Source organism: Punica granatum, chromosome 3 (assembly GCF_007655135.1).
Source record: "Punica granatum isolate Tunisia-2019 chromosome 3, ASM765513v2, whole genome shotgun sequence".
NCBI lineage: Eukaryota > Viridiplantae > Streptophyta > Magnoliopsida > Myrtales > Lythraceae > Punica > Punica granatum.
In genome coordinates this window covers 9,322,981-9,335,062 of record NC_045129.1, presented here as the reverse complement: position 1 = coordinate 9,335,062, position 12,082 = coordinate 9,322,981, and the positions used below count along the sequence as shown (strand labels likewise).

The window sequence follows — 12,082 nt, the reverse complement described above, 5'->3', positions numbered from 1 at the left end:
ATAAGTAAAGTTTTTCATCAGAATTTATGAAATTATAATAATTATTTAAAAAAATTTGGGACCGTATGTTTAATAAATATTTATTTCATAGCAATTCTATTTCAATTAAACTTCCTTTTTTTTCCTCATATAGAGGTTGATGATATATATCCTACAATAATAGTAGGGTCGACAGTATTTGACACGACACGATAACATAATATGGATACGATACGGAGTTAAGCGGGTTTGAATTAAAGCTAAATATGTTTTGTGTCTGAACGGGTTCAACTCTTGTAACCCGTTTAGATACGGTTAGACCGGTTTATATTATGTATTATCATGTTAATGAATTTGTTTTCACATATTGTATCAATTTATAGAAGAAAGTACACTAAAATCATCTAAATTTGTTTATATAAATCACCCCTTTATGGTGTTTTTATCATGTCAATCGTATAGTAATCTGTAATTAAAGTTAATAGTGTCATATCACATATGTATAATATATATCTAAAGGTAATAATGTCATATCGTGTATGTGAGTATACGTACACATTTAGACATGCTTAGTTAAACATGTTAAACATGTCGTGTCCGTGTTAACCCGTAATTAAATGTGTCATGTTCGTATTTGAAAATCTTAACTAGTTTATCAAACGTGTTGTGTTCGGGTTTAGAGTTTTCTGATACGAACATGTTTAGACACAATCCGTTTAAACACGACATGACACATATTGACAGTACTAAATAATAGTTAGTTGAATATTCTTGTGCTTTCAATAAAAATTAGATTTTTCGTAATTCGTAGGATACGAAAGTTTGTGCTTTATTTACGTGAAAATGCTAAGATCGTCTATAAATAATTTTTAAATTATTAAGACTATAATATATGACTTTTAATCTTTCATAACAAAAGAACTTTTAGATTTCAATGAATAATGTGACTGGATGATACTATGCCATTTTTTCGTATCATGATTGGTGAGAACTTTAAGAGTCACTCAACCATGAGATATCTACACCTACGTGGCATCGTCCGGCCCTTTGCTCTGACTTTTATAATTATATATATATATATTTATATTTATAATTACATATAGATAGGCGTCGTGTAATAATACATACGATCCCTTAGTAACCAAATGGTTTCAAAATCCGATTTTTGTCAATCAGACTATATAAACCATTTATTTAGTTTTCTATTTCATTGTACTATATCATATTCCGTGGTACAAAGAAAAAAAAAATAGAGAGAGAACCAGTGCAATGCTTATTGGTTTCAAACCTAGAGTTTGAAGTACCATTCTTGTCATGGCACCGTCAGTGCACTTTTATTAGGTATTTTATCTTCATCTTTATAAGGATCGAGTATCTACGTCCTACGTGGCATCGTCCGACACTTTACTCTGACTTTTATAATTATATATATATATATAACCATATATAGATAGGTCTAGTATAATGACACATACGTTCCCTTGATAACCAAGAAATTTCAAATCCGATTTTCGTCAATCAGACTACACAAACCATTTTATTTAGTTTCCTATTTCCTTATACTATGTTATATTCCATGATACAAAAAGAAAAGAAAAAAAAGAAGCAGTGCAATGCTTATTGGTTTCAAACCTAAAATTTTAGGTACCATTCTTGTTATGGCACCACTGATGCACTTTTATTAGGTATTTTATCTTTATAATGAGCATATGTTCCCTTATAATTTGAAAAAAGATATTCACTAAAAATTCAAACAAAAAAAGAGTTCGTCAATCAGACTACATGAACCATTTTATTTAATTTTTTTATTTTCTTATACTATGTCATGCTCTGTGGTACAAAGAAAAAAAAGAGAGGAGAAGTGGGGCAACGCTTATTGGTTTTCAAACCTAGAGTTTTAGGTACCATTCTTATTATATGGCATCACCGGTGCAGTTTTATTAGGTATTTTATCTTTACAATGAGCATATGTTCCCTATAATCGAAAAAAATATTTACTAAAAATTTAAACGAAAAAAGAGCAGAAGTTAGGTATTATTTGCAAAGAGAAGATCCGTAAATGTGCCTTGGCTAATATTCACATCACCATTAATGGGAAAGAACAGTAAAGACCATTTCCTTGTATTCGAACTTGTGACCTCTCGGTCACTAGACAAGATGTGCGCCACTACGCTATACTTGCATATGATACACCAAAAGCCAAACAAAAATTTAGAATCAAATATCATAAGGGAAAAGATGAAAGAAGAAACAGAAAGAATGATGAATAATAGGGCCTTATCGATCATCTCAAAGTACTCCATCCGGAAGGAAGCCTCCACTTCCTATGCCAATATATCGAGACCCTCGACCACAGGGGGAACCCGAACCCGAACTCCAACGGCTGATCTGGGGGCCCTGCCACTATCAAGGGTAGCCACACATACCTTGAGTCCCTCAGGTTGGACGGATTCCACCTATCCGCCATGAAAATGAACAAGCCCGGGTGCCCTGGGATCGGAAAGACAAAAGTGCTCTGGGCAAAGAACGTCGTCTGTCGGAAAACTTTGTTTGCACCGACGCACGGATTCCCTAGCGTCTCCCACGGTCCCATCACGGACTCTGCAGCATGGGCTAAGGCCTCATTTGGGGCCCAGCCCGTGCAACCGGATGTAATCATGTAGTAAGTTCCCCGGTACTTGAACAAGGCCGGAGCTTCCCGATGTTGCCCGATAAGGACACGCTTCATCACGTCCTCAACATCGAGGTAATTTTCTGTCAGCGGTCCCATGTGAAGAACGCTATTGTTCTCTGAGGAATAAACTATATAGGCCGACCCATCATCATCCTTGAATACTGTCATGTCCCTGCTGTCACATCCATGCGGCCGTTTACTCCCAAGATACTGGAAGGGGCCCGTTGGACGATCACTTACCGCAACCCCGGCCGAGGCTTTGGTGTAATTGGCATCGTCTATATGCATCCACATGACGTACTTTCCAGTCTTCTCATTGTGCACTACCTTTGGCCTCTCGAGCACGTTAGATTTGTGAAGGTCGTGTGTTGCATTCAGTTCCTCAGCCGCAAGGACTATCCCCTCATTCTTCCACGTCCACAGGTCTTTTGAAGAATAACAGCCAACTCCTATGATATCAACCTGAATGTGAGCAAAAGAAGGATCAGAACTGCCTTCTCTATGTAAGGAGTAGAGCGATACGAGCACACTATACCACAGGCGTTTTGCGTTTGCTCAAAACAATAATGGTAAGTAAAGCAGACTACTCAAGAAATTGAGAATCAATGCCTATGGATGAGGTCCAAATAAATGAAGGAGAGATGGGTCACAGCCAACTACAAATATAAGGTGGTCCATGAGTAGTTAAGAGAAAATAAGGGTGAAAACTAAGAGGGAAATAGAATTAGGATAAAAACCGCTTGATATATCAAGGAGATTTCATCCTATCAACTCAACAGGCTAAAATTATTTATCGCTCAACCGTTACTTCCATCATCTCTGCACCATCCGTCTTCCTTTCTTCTTCCCAAATCAGCCCCGGACTAAGTTAGATTTAACAAGTAAATTTGTAAAGTGGATCTGTATCTAGAAAAGTTTGTGATTGAAAGAATGATAAGGGTCATGGAGTAGTGGTATTTGCTTTAGAAAGCCTCCAAACGAAGAAACATGAGAAAAGTTAAGCTAAGGATGATCCACCTAGAGGATAAATAAGAATAATGGAAAATCACAGGTAAAATTTTTCAAAGAAAAGGTGGTTACTTCGAAGGTCAGTTGGAAATTATTAAGATAAATCTGCAATTTTATTTTAGACAGCTTACCCTTGCTGCTCCTTTTTTGTGAGCTCGGTAGGTGGGCCCCTCCTTATACTCTCCATACCAGTAGTAAGTTTCTGAGCCCTCATCGTGTAGAATACCCCCTCCATGTGCTTGAATTGGATTCCCATCAGTATCCAGCCAAACTCTCCCGGGAAAGTAGTAGGAGCTATCATTCCCAGTCATCCCGATGGGATCAATAGAATTTTTCCGATTGGGAAAGAACACATGCCTCAGCTGGGAATCCTCATCCAGAAACTCCTCAATAATTGGGGAGAACCTTTTGTGATGTTTCCTTTTTGGAGCACGGGATGATCTCTTTCCCCTGGGTGGAGGGATGTTGATGTTCTTCACCTCCTCAATCACCTCGAGCTCGTGATAGATTGGGCGGCGAAGGAAACCACTGGTTCTTGATTGGATCTCTCCGTGATGTATATTGTCTTTGTGACAGATCGAGACAAGATGGAAAACGAGGAGTAACCCCACGAGGGTCCAGACTAAAGCTGTGAACGAGAATCTGCTCCCTGCATTGCAAGGGAAAGTAGTTGGTTTCCGATATTTGAGCCTCAACCTCACTTTGTCTTCCTTTTTATCCCCGAAAAATGCTGCAATTAGCGCAGTGCAATCTAGAGAAATACAGAAACTCATCGATCATAAGTCACGCTAACAACATCAATACAGAATATAATTATCAAAAGCTGCATATCTTTCTGAAATCTCCCCGTCAGATAACTAATTCAAAGGGGCAAAATATAAAACCACATTTTTGTGTCAATCTTTCAACTTCGTGACAAACTTTGCTTCGATTCCTCTCGAATGTCAGAAGTCCCTCCCCACTTGCCATGTCCGAAATCCTAGTTCTGTGATCCCTACTGGAAGTCTGGAATTATACGTGTCACGAACTATCAGTAACCAAAAAAAAAAAAAAAATTCTTATGAAGGATAGCTGAAGAACTAATGTCAGCCTCAATTTTGAGCATGAGAATGAATCATCTGCTAATGATTCATCCCCAAATGCCATTAAAACTAAAACTCATCTCAAAAATCAACTCTCCATTCACCAAGTATTCGTTTTGAACTCATCTCAAAAAACAAGTCAAACACCTCAAGCTTATGCAATACAATCATTACAAGATTCACCCAGAAATCAAACTCAGAGGCAGAAGCTAAGGCCGGAATCAAGAACTCAATCTTCACCTGAAACAGCTCGGAATCTGTGTACTCCCAAGTTCCCTGTCATCGCTGAGCTGCTGCTGCTGCTGGTGCCCCCTGATTTCAAGCTCGAGGAAGAAAACTTCGATCATCAAAGATCAACCAAGACGGGGCATCTTGAGCTCGAGAGCGAGGTGGGGCTCTGATTCTTGGGGTCAACTGGATCTGAGTAAGAACTAAAGAAGCTGAAGGCCCCTCTGGCTCTGGCTTTCTTCTTCTGCTATGTCGCCCGTGACGGGAGAAAGAAGGAAGAGAGAGCAGAAGACCTTGAAGAAGAGGTCATAGTGATGACATATATGTCGGAAGCCATTTTGGGTCTCGTTCCATTTTCAAGTTTTTTCCAATTTCAGTCTGATATTTTTCCTTTTCATGTCCTTTTTTTCAATATTACAATTTCACCTTACTTGGATTTTTTTTTTAACAATTACAAGAGCAATGATAATTTCCTCCAAAAAGTACATCGAATTTTCAATCTTCGATTCAGGTATCTCGGAACCCCTAGTGTGGCAGTTTGATGATCACTCGCAATGATTCAGTAGTCGGAGGCTATTCGGTATACGGGTTTCAGAGGAATTATGGTTTCCTGTTAAAATAGATAACCTAGAAATTTATAGTGTGTTTGGTTTTAGAGTTAAGTAGAGTTGAGTTTTGATTTTAATTGGATTGTAATGATTGTGTTGTTAAATTATGAGAAAAAGTATGAAAAAATAATGAATAATTGAAAGAATTTAATATAAAAAATTAAATTGAATGATTAAAAAAAAATGAAGAAAAGAGAAAAGTAATAATTGTATTGTTGACTTTTTATTGTGTATCGAGTAGAGTTAAAATTAGAATTAAAATTTTAAAAATAAATTTTAAAATCAAACCGGCTATTAATCTTGAAAAGGAAGAAAGAATCTGCTTTATTACTTTAATTTTCGACATCATTGGAGTAATAATAACAAAACTAAGAAGTTGTATTGTCACTGTCACCATCTATATTTTCATTAAATAGACATAAAGTCAAAATCGATGATTATTGAATAAAATTCAGGTGGATTTTGTCTTTCAGGAACTTCCCCATAAATTAACACACTCTTTTCTTGTCTAAAATCTTCGACAGCTAATCAACCTGTTTTTTTTTTTCCTTTCCAAATTCTAACTGTTAAAATTAAGGAGAAAAAAATAATGAAAGATTCAATTAGAAGGGTTGGTGGAGCCTTAGCAACCAAGATGAACATGATGGGGCTAGTTGTGGGAATTAGATAATTTTTATTGGATTTGCTCGCCCAGACTTGGGCCTCGTAGGGCATACATAGGCCTTCTCTGCTGCTAACGTAGTCTGGGCGAGCCGATCTTCTTGGGTTGGGGATCAGTGTCTTGTAATTAACGGGACATGAGTACCACGGACACGGGCACATTTAATTCGAGTTCGGGACTCACTTCAAGAACGCAATACTCATAAATTTTCGTACTTTTAAATTTTTAATTATCAGAGACATAATTATAATTAATCAATAGATATTCACACATTTAAGATGTTCCTGATAAGTTCTTTTGATAGCAGGCAATGATGTCATTTAGACAGCTAATCTCCTCTGTTGCACTGAAGAATCTAGTCATGGAGTTGATCCGACCAATCACTTCTCTCACATAAGTCAGTGCGTTTCAAATCATACCCGACACGGATAACCTTCACTAGACGCAATATTTTCTAAATTATGATATACCGAATTAAAGAGGAAGGTCCAAAAGATGTCAGAGACGTGTTTCTTGGTATTGTCATGATCTTCTTTCGTATGTTCACCATTATTCTCTGGGTCCATGGTTAGTCTTGCGACCACCATGGAAACACATGAATCTGTGATCTCCTGAGAGATCCTAAAGAATATACAACAGCACATAACCATGACTAAAGAATCACAACGAGAAGGTGCACTTTCAGTGCCTCGTTTTTCCCCTGTGGCATCATAAAACCTTTCGCGGATGTGAGGAACTCTTCCGATGTTTCCCGAGCATTTAACGGTTACCTCGGGCATGGGATTGGGGGAAGATGGAACACCTAGAGAAGGATCTTCCTTTGTCTCGGTAAGCTTTTGTCACCCAGAGCAATACCAAGACCACCATACTGATGGACAGCGAGAGCATCGATGCCCACAGCATTCGTAACGAGGATCTGAATGGCCTGCACTGGCGGGACACTATGTCACTTAACCTGCCCTTCACGAAGGAACACTCTGACAGGTTCCTGAGGTCGGGATATATCTCGAGCAAGTCCTCGATCGATGTGCTTACGGCCAGCGTGATGTTGTAGATGCCTTCTGAGAGGAATTTCCCGTTTCTTGCACATTCAGTCAAGCTCTCATTCTTGTAACAGGTGAGTGCTGCGAGGACCTGATTTTAATTTGATTAATATGGACGCTTTTGTGAATAAGATCCTTAGGAACTGCTAAGACCGAACCTTTTCCGATGGAAATTAATATAAAAGCTGATATCCTTCAGCTTTATATGTGTGAAGGTACGTTAAAGTCATAGTTGAAACAACTTACTTGTGGCACTTGGCCGATCGGAATCTCGCCCTCCGAGCAATTCCTGTCATAGCTGTAGTTGGGCGGTCCAGAGAAAGGTTGGCAGACCCGAAACGTTTCAGCTAAGCTATCACTTTGTTTACTCTTCATGAGGACCTTGCTGAGCTCGGCTATCTTCAAATTCAACTGGAAAACAAAAGAGAATAGAGTGACGGGTCAAAATGGGACAGAGAGCCAAACAAAACGCCGTGCTTTGAGGAAATCTCATGTTCTGCTCGCGACAGGTTACCGCCTGAATGAAGTTATAGACAGCGGACCCGATTTGAACTAGGACTTGATTAGCGTATGCTGAGTCCACGCACGGTAGAATTGAGCTGAGACTGCTGTTCTGTGGGTTCTGAAGATAATCCCGAAAAGCAGAACAAGTGTCTTCTGCAAAACTTGGCAGCATAAAAGATGAACTTCGGTTAGCTAATGTATTGGTAAAACGTTACATGGGTTCTGCATATTTTCTTGCTCACTTGTGGAAGAAGAAATCGAAGCCGGTGATGGCCCAAAACATCGTTGTGATGATCCAACAGAGAACTATTATCCTGAAACATAAATTCAGAAACGAATAAGGAAGACCGAACATTATGTCAAATGCCCTAAGAATGTGTATTAGACTGAGGGAACTTCACGTGATGGGAAAAAAAGAAATGGATGACTCGAAGAAAAGGGAACACGAGTTAGGGTTCCGGTTACTCTAGATCAGGATATTTGCTTCGATATCATTCAAAGTGATTGTTTCCTAATAGTTTAAATTGTTAGTCATAAATAGAACAAGGCAAATGTAGAATGAAGTAAATTTCGCTTACGTGATAAACCAAGGTTGCCAATGGAGCAAAAGAAGAACTGCTATCAAATGAAGAGATATCAGTATCATTGCAAATAATACGGGAACTCAAAAGATAACATTTTCCATAATGATTCCATGGTTGTTAGCTCAGCCAATTAAGTAGTCCAAGCTTGTTAAAGAACCACGACTGAAAACCGAGAAAACAGAGAGGTTATTATCGAGCCAAAAGGATTACCTATTGCTGCTAACAGCAGTAGCAAGTTGATGACCACGACCACCAGATGCACTATGTACCTTTTAGCACAGTAAAATTCATTCAATTAACATCGTAAAAGAACAAATAACGCGTTGTTATGAATGAATGAATGGAAATATACTCGAGTTTGGGTCATTATATTGTTCTTCTTTGGCAAATTTGACCTCAAATGTTAGTTGTATAGATATGAGAATGCTGTCCCTTACGATGTTTGGATCGCCAGACCAATTGAGTGGTCAGTTTGGTCAATGAACTGCTTAATGGCTCTGGACTCCTTCCTGAGCCCGTGAGCAGTGATGTTGAGCTCAACTGCCATCCTAAGATCGTACGGTTGCAAAAGGTTCTGCATTTGCGTCATCGTCTGTATGACCTTCCGGATCGTGTGTCGAGCTTCTCTCCCAGCTCCAAGAATGCTCTTCTTCAGCCGGTCCGTTCTGTGCTGCGAGCTCTGGTTTGCCGCCAGCACAACACCACTCACCACTCTTCATACAAAGATGAAAATACGAGGTTACGTCTCATTGAGGTTCACCTGGTTCACTTACTGCGAAATTTAAACAGGCAAAATCGAGGTAACTTACATGGCAAGGAAGGTGAAGAAGACTATGACCGAGAACATAACTAAGGGGCAGCGACTTGAGGAGGCAGTTAATGGACCGGCACTAATTCTATTATTTCCCCTTAATTTCTTCGTGATTACGAATAGCCCAAAGCCTGTTCCACATAACATCCAAACTCCCGCCACTGCGTATCCATGAACTCCTGTAAATGCCGCAGACTGAAAAGGATGAGCAAATTAAAGCACTAATTAATCCAAACATTTCGAGATTTTTCCTTGAAAATGACAGATTCTGAGTTAATGAAGAAATGCAGTATCAAAGTTCGAGATTAATTTTCAACATAAAGCGATTCACAGCGATTCATGACTTTCAGGTCATCAAACTCTTGATATATGGTTTTATAATTGGCTTTTGGCCTTCAAGAGGTCCAAACCAGGTGAAACTTCAACGACTTAAAGATTCATGCAGTCTGGGAGGTGGAAGAAATATACATGAAGATACATACTTATGATACTTGATTGCTTAAATACTATGTTATGAATCAATCTAATGTGATATCGATTATGAGATGACAGTCATTTACAGCTCGAAAATCAAGCTGGATATGTGTTTAAATGCTATAGTACGTAAAGCATTCATGGTAGCGAGAGGAATAGTATTAGATTAGGAGATTGGGTTGATCTCTTACGGCCCAGTAATGCTTGTTCCGAACATCATAGCCTCCATGGTAATACTTGAGATGACGCAGAGGGTCGGACCTATTAATACTGTAGCAGCTTCTACAGCTACCGTTTCCCCGAGCATCGGCTTCCGCTTCCGCTGCTTCTTGTAATGATAATGTCGTCAGTCCGGGTGCAACTACACTCACCGTGTTAGGCAGAGACACTGCAAAGTTTGTGGAGAAGACTAGGGACACCAAAAACGCAACTAGGTGATGATGCCTACAAATCCCGACGGATCTATTTTTCGACACGGACATGGTCGTGGAGTACGATTATCTCATGGTGAAGAAGGGTGCTGAATAATTAGTTTCTCTTGGCATACTAGTTTCTAGCTTAAACCACGCAAAGAGAGAATGACTTGGTGAGTAAGGTAAGAATAGCTTGTGGCTATGGTTTTTGGTTATAGAGAATTTTCGGTTGAGCTGAAGGAAGAGACATTTGTACAACTTGTGACATTAGTTAAGGAATCAAGAGCTTTACTAATTCTTCACGATCCTCAATATTCTAGGGACTTTTTGAACCATTCTCCCCGATTCTTTCGCTTCCCATGTCTATTTCCTACATTCTAACCCGAAAGTTGTCTCGAACAAGGATAGGTTTTCCGGTCGACAATATTTTGTTCGGGAAAATGTCTTTTGTATACACTTCTTTTCTCGTGTTAAGTACATTAATAATATGTTCCTCCCAAGCCAGGTTGCATCACCTACAAAGTGAATTCAATTGGACGAGCTGAGACCGGCCATGATACGGTAATTAATGATTATATCTCATTGGCTAGCCAAGCTCGACATGGCTTGAGACGCACATCACTTGCATCTCCTACCTAATCGATGGAATAATAATATGCTCGAGCAAGGTTGGACTTGCACGATAGTATACATATCACGTTGACCCACGACTAGCTTAAACTAATGCTAGTAGCTGGTGCCCTTACGTTAAAATTCATGCTTCAAACTCGCATCATTTGCAAGCAACAAAAGAATCTCTATTATTGTTTTTCTCTGTTAATATTATGTAATCAAGGTTATTATGTGAAAAAAAAATGTATAAATTAAAATTGAAAAACTTCTTCATCGAATCCAAAAACTTTTGATTTCAAATGAAAATGAATGTGGCTACACCGAAATCCTTGTATCATGTGATTTTCTTCCCATCAATTATTGTTTTATGAGGAATTCTTTTTTAGCTGAATGTTTTATGAGGAATTCATTTTGCCAACCTGGATATCCAATAATAGACAACTGCCAATCTTTTCGGGGAAATAAAGGAAAAACAAAATGAGAACAAATCTCCATTGGCACGTGTGACTCACGCTTCTTTGACAAGTGAATGGTTACGTCAGATGGAGCTGCCATGGTGACACCGTGTCATTCTATGTCACCGTGACACGCGGTTCCACCCGCATTAGATGCACGTGGAGTCCGCAGGGCACTATGGCATCCAACTATGAGGAGTGCAATGTCACGGTAATACAATGTCATGTTAGAATTTTCTCATGTCAGAATGCAATCTTTGCTGTAATAGGTTAGTGCTAGGGAAAGCGGGGCTTTCTTTGCTGTAATAGGTTAGTGCTAGGGAAAGCGGGGCTTTGTTAGTGAAGGCTAAGATCAGCTATTGTAAGACTCAAATCCGTCGATTTGCTGAAGTAGATCTTGACCGTCTAATCCACCCGGACGCACTTTTAATAGGAATTTCGAAGGCTAAGGTTGTGTTTGATTTCATAGTAGGATTTTAAAATCAGATTTTGATTTTGATTTTGAGTGGTATAAATGGAACCCACCCTTTGACTTTGTATGTATTATATTGTTTTGTTGTGGAAAAAAGTGGTATAAATGGGGCCCACTCTTTGACTTTGTATGAATTATTTTGTTTTGTAGTGGATAGAGTTAAGTTAGAATTGTGTTTCTAAAATACCATCTTGAAACCAAACAAGCCCTAAGATTTCTTCAAAAACGTCCAGTAGTTTTAATACTATTGTAGTTCTTTGTGCAGAAGAGGAGTGCTCTCACTGGGCTGTTTGGCTAAGCAATGCTTTCGAAGAACTCAGAGCATGTCCAATGGTTGGTCCTAAGTTCCATTCCTGGGAGACCCACTTTGGTGCCACGAAGGCGCCACGCAACCGAAATTGAGACACTTTGAAAAATGAGACTCACTCCTCCAATGATTGACCCCAATTTCGATCCTATTTTTGAAATTTCATG

General features: G+C 39.0%; 2 protein-coding genes across 4 annotated transcripts; both read right to left on the bottom strand.

The window, feature by feature from the left end:
* Positions 1-1,996: 1,996 nt before the first annotated feature.
* On the bottom strand, positions 1,997-5,291 carry LOC116200926. Of its 2 annotated transcripts, none has more exons than XM_031531894.1 (3): positions 4,984-5,291; positions 3,793-4,412; positions 1,997-3,115 (listed from the first exon to the last, which is right to left on the bottom strand). In XM_031531894.1, the coding sequence occupies exons 1-3, from the start codon at positions 5,024-5,026 to the stop codon at positions 2,264-2,266; spliced, it is 1,515 nt and encodes a 504-aa protein (XP_031387754.1). In that variant the 5' UTR covers positions 5,027-5,291; the 3' UTR covers positions 1,997-2,263. The 2 variants fall into 2 exon arrangements, with proteins under 2 accessions (XP_031387754.1, XP_031387756.1); XM_031531896.1 differs by having other exon boundaries at positions 3,793-4,310; positions 4,984-5,288.
* A 1,466-nt stretch (positions 5,292-6,757) lies between these two features.
* Positions 6,758-10,281, bottom strand: LOC116198952. 2 transcript variants are annotated; one of them, XM_031529228.1, is made up of 9 exons: positions 9,848-10,281; positions 9,181-9,377; positions 8,809-9,084; positions 8,582-8,640; positions 8,366-8,405; positions 8,030-8,101; positions 7,798-7,948; positions 7,530-7,694; positions 6,758-7,374 (listed from the first exon to the last, which is right to left on the bottom strand). In XM_031529228.1, the coding sequence occupies exons 1-9, from the start codon at positions 10,136-10,138 to the stop codon at positions 7,000-7,002; spliced, it is 1,626 nt and encodes a 541-aa protein (XP_031385088.1). In that variant the 5' UTR covers positions 10,139-10,281; the 3' UTR covers positions 6,758-6,999. The 2 variants fall into 2 exon arrangements, with proteins under 2 accessions (XP_031385088.1, XP_031385089.1); XM_031529229.1 differs by having other exon boundaries at positions 8,366-8,402.
* Positions 10,282-12,082: the final 1,801 nt, after the last annotated feature.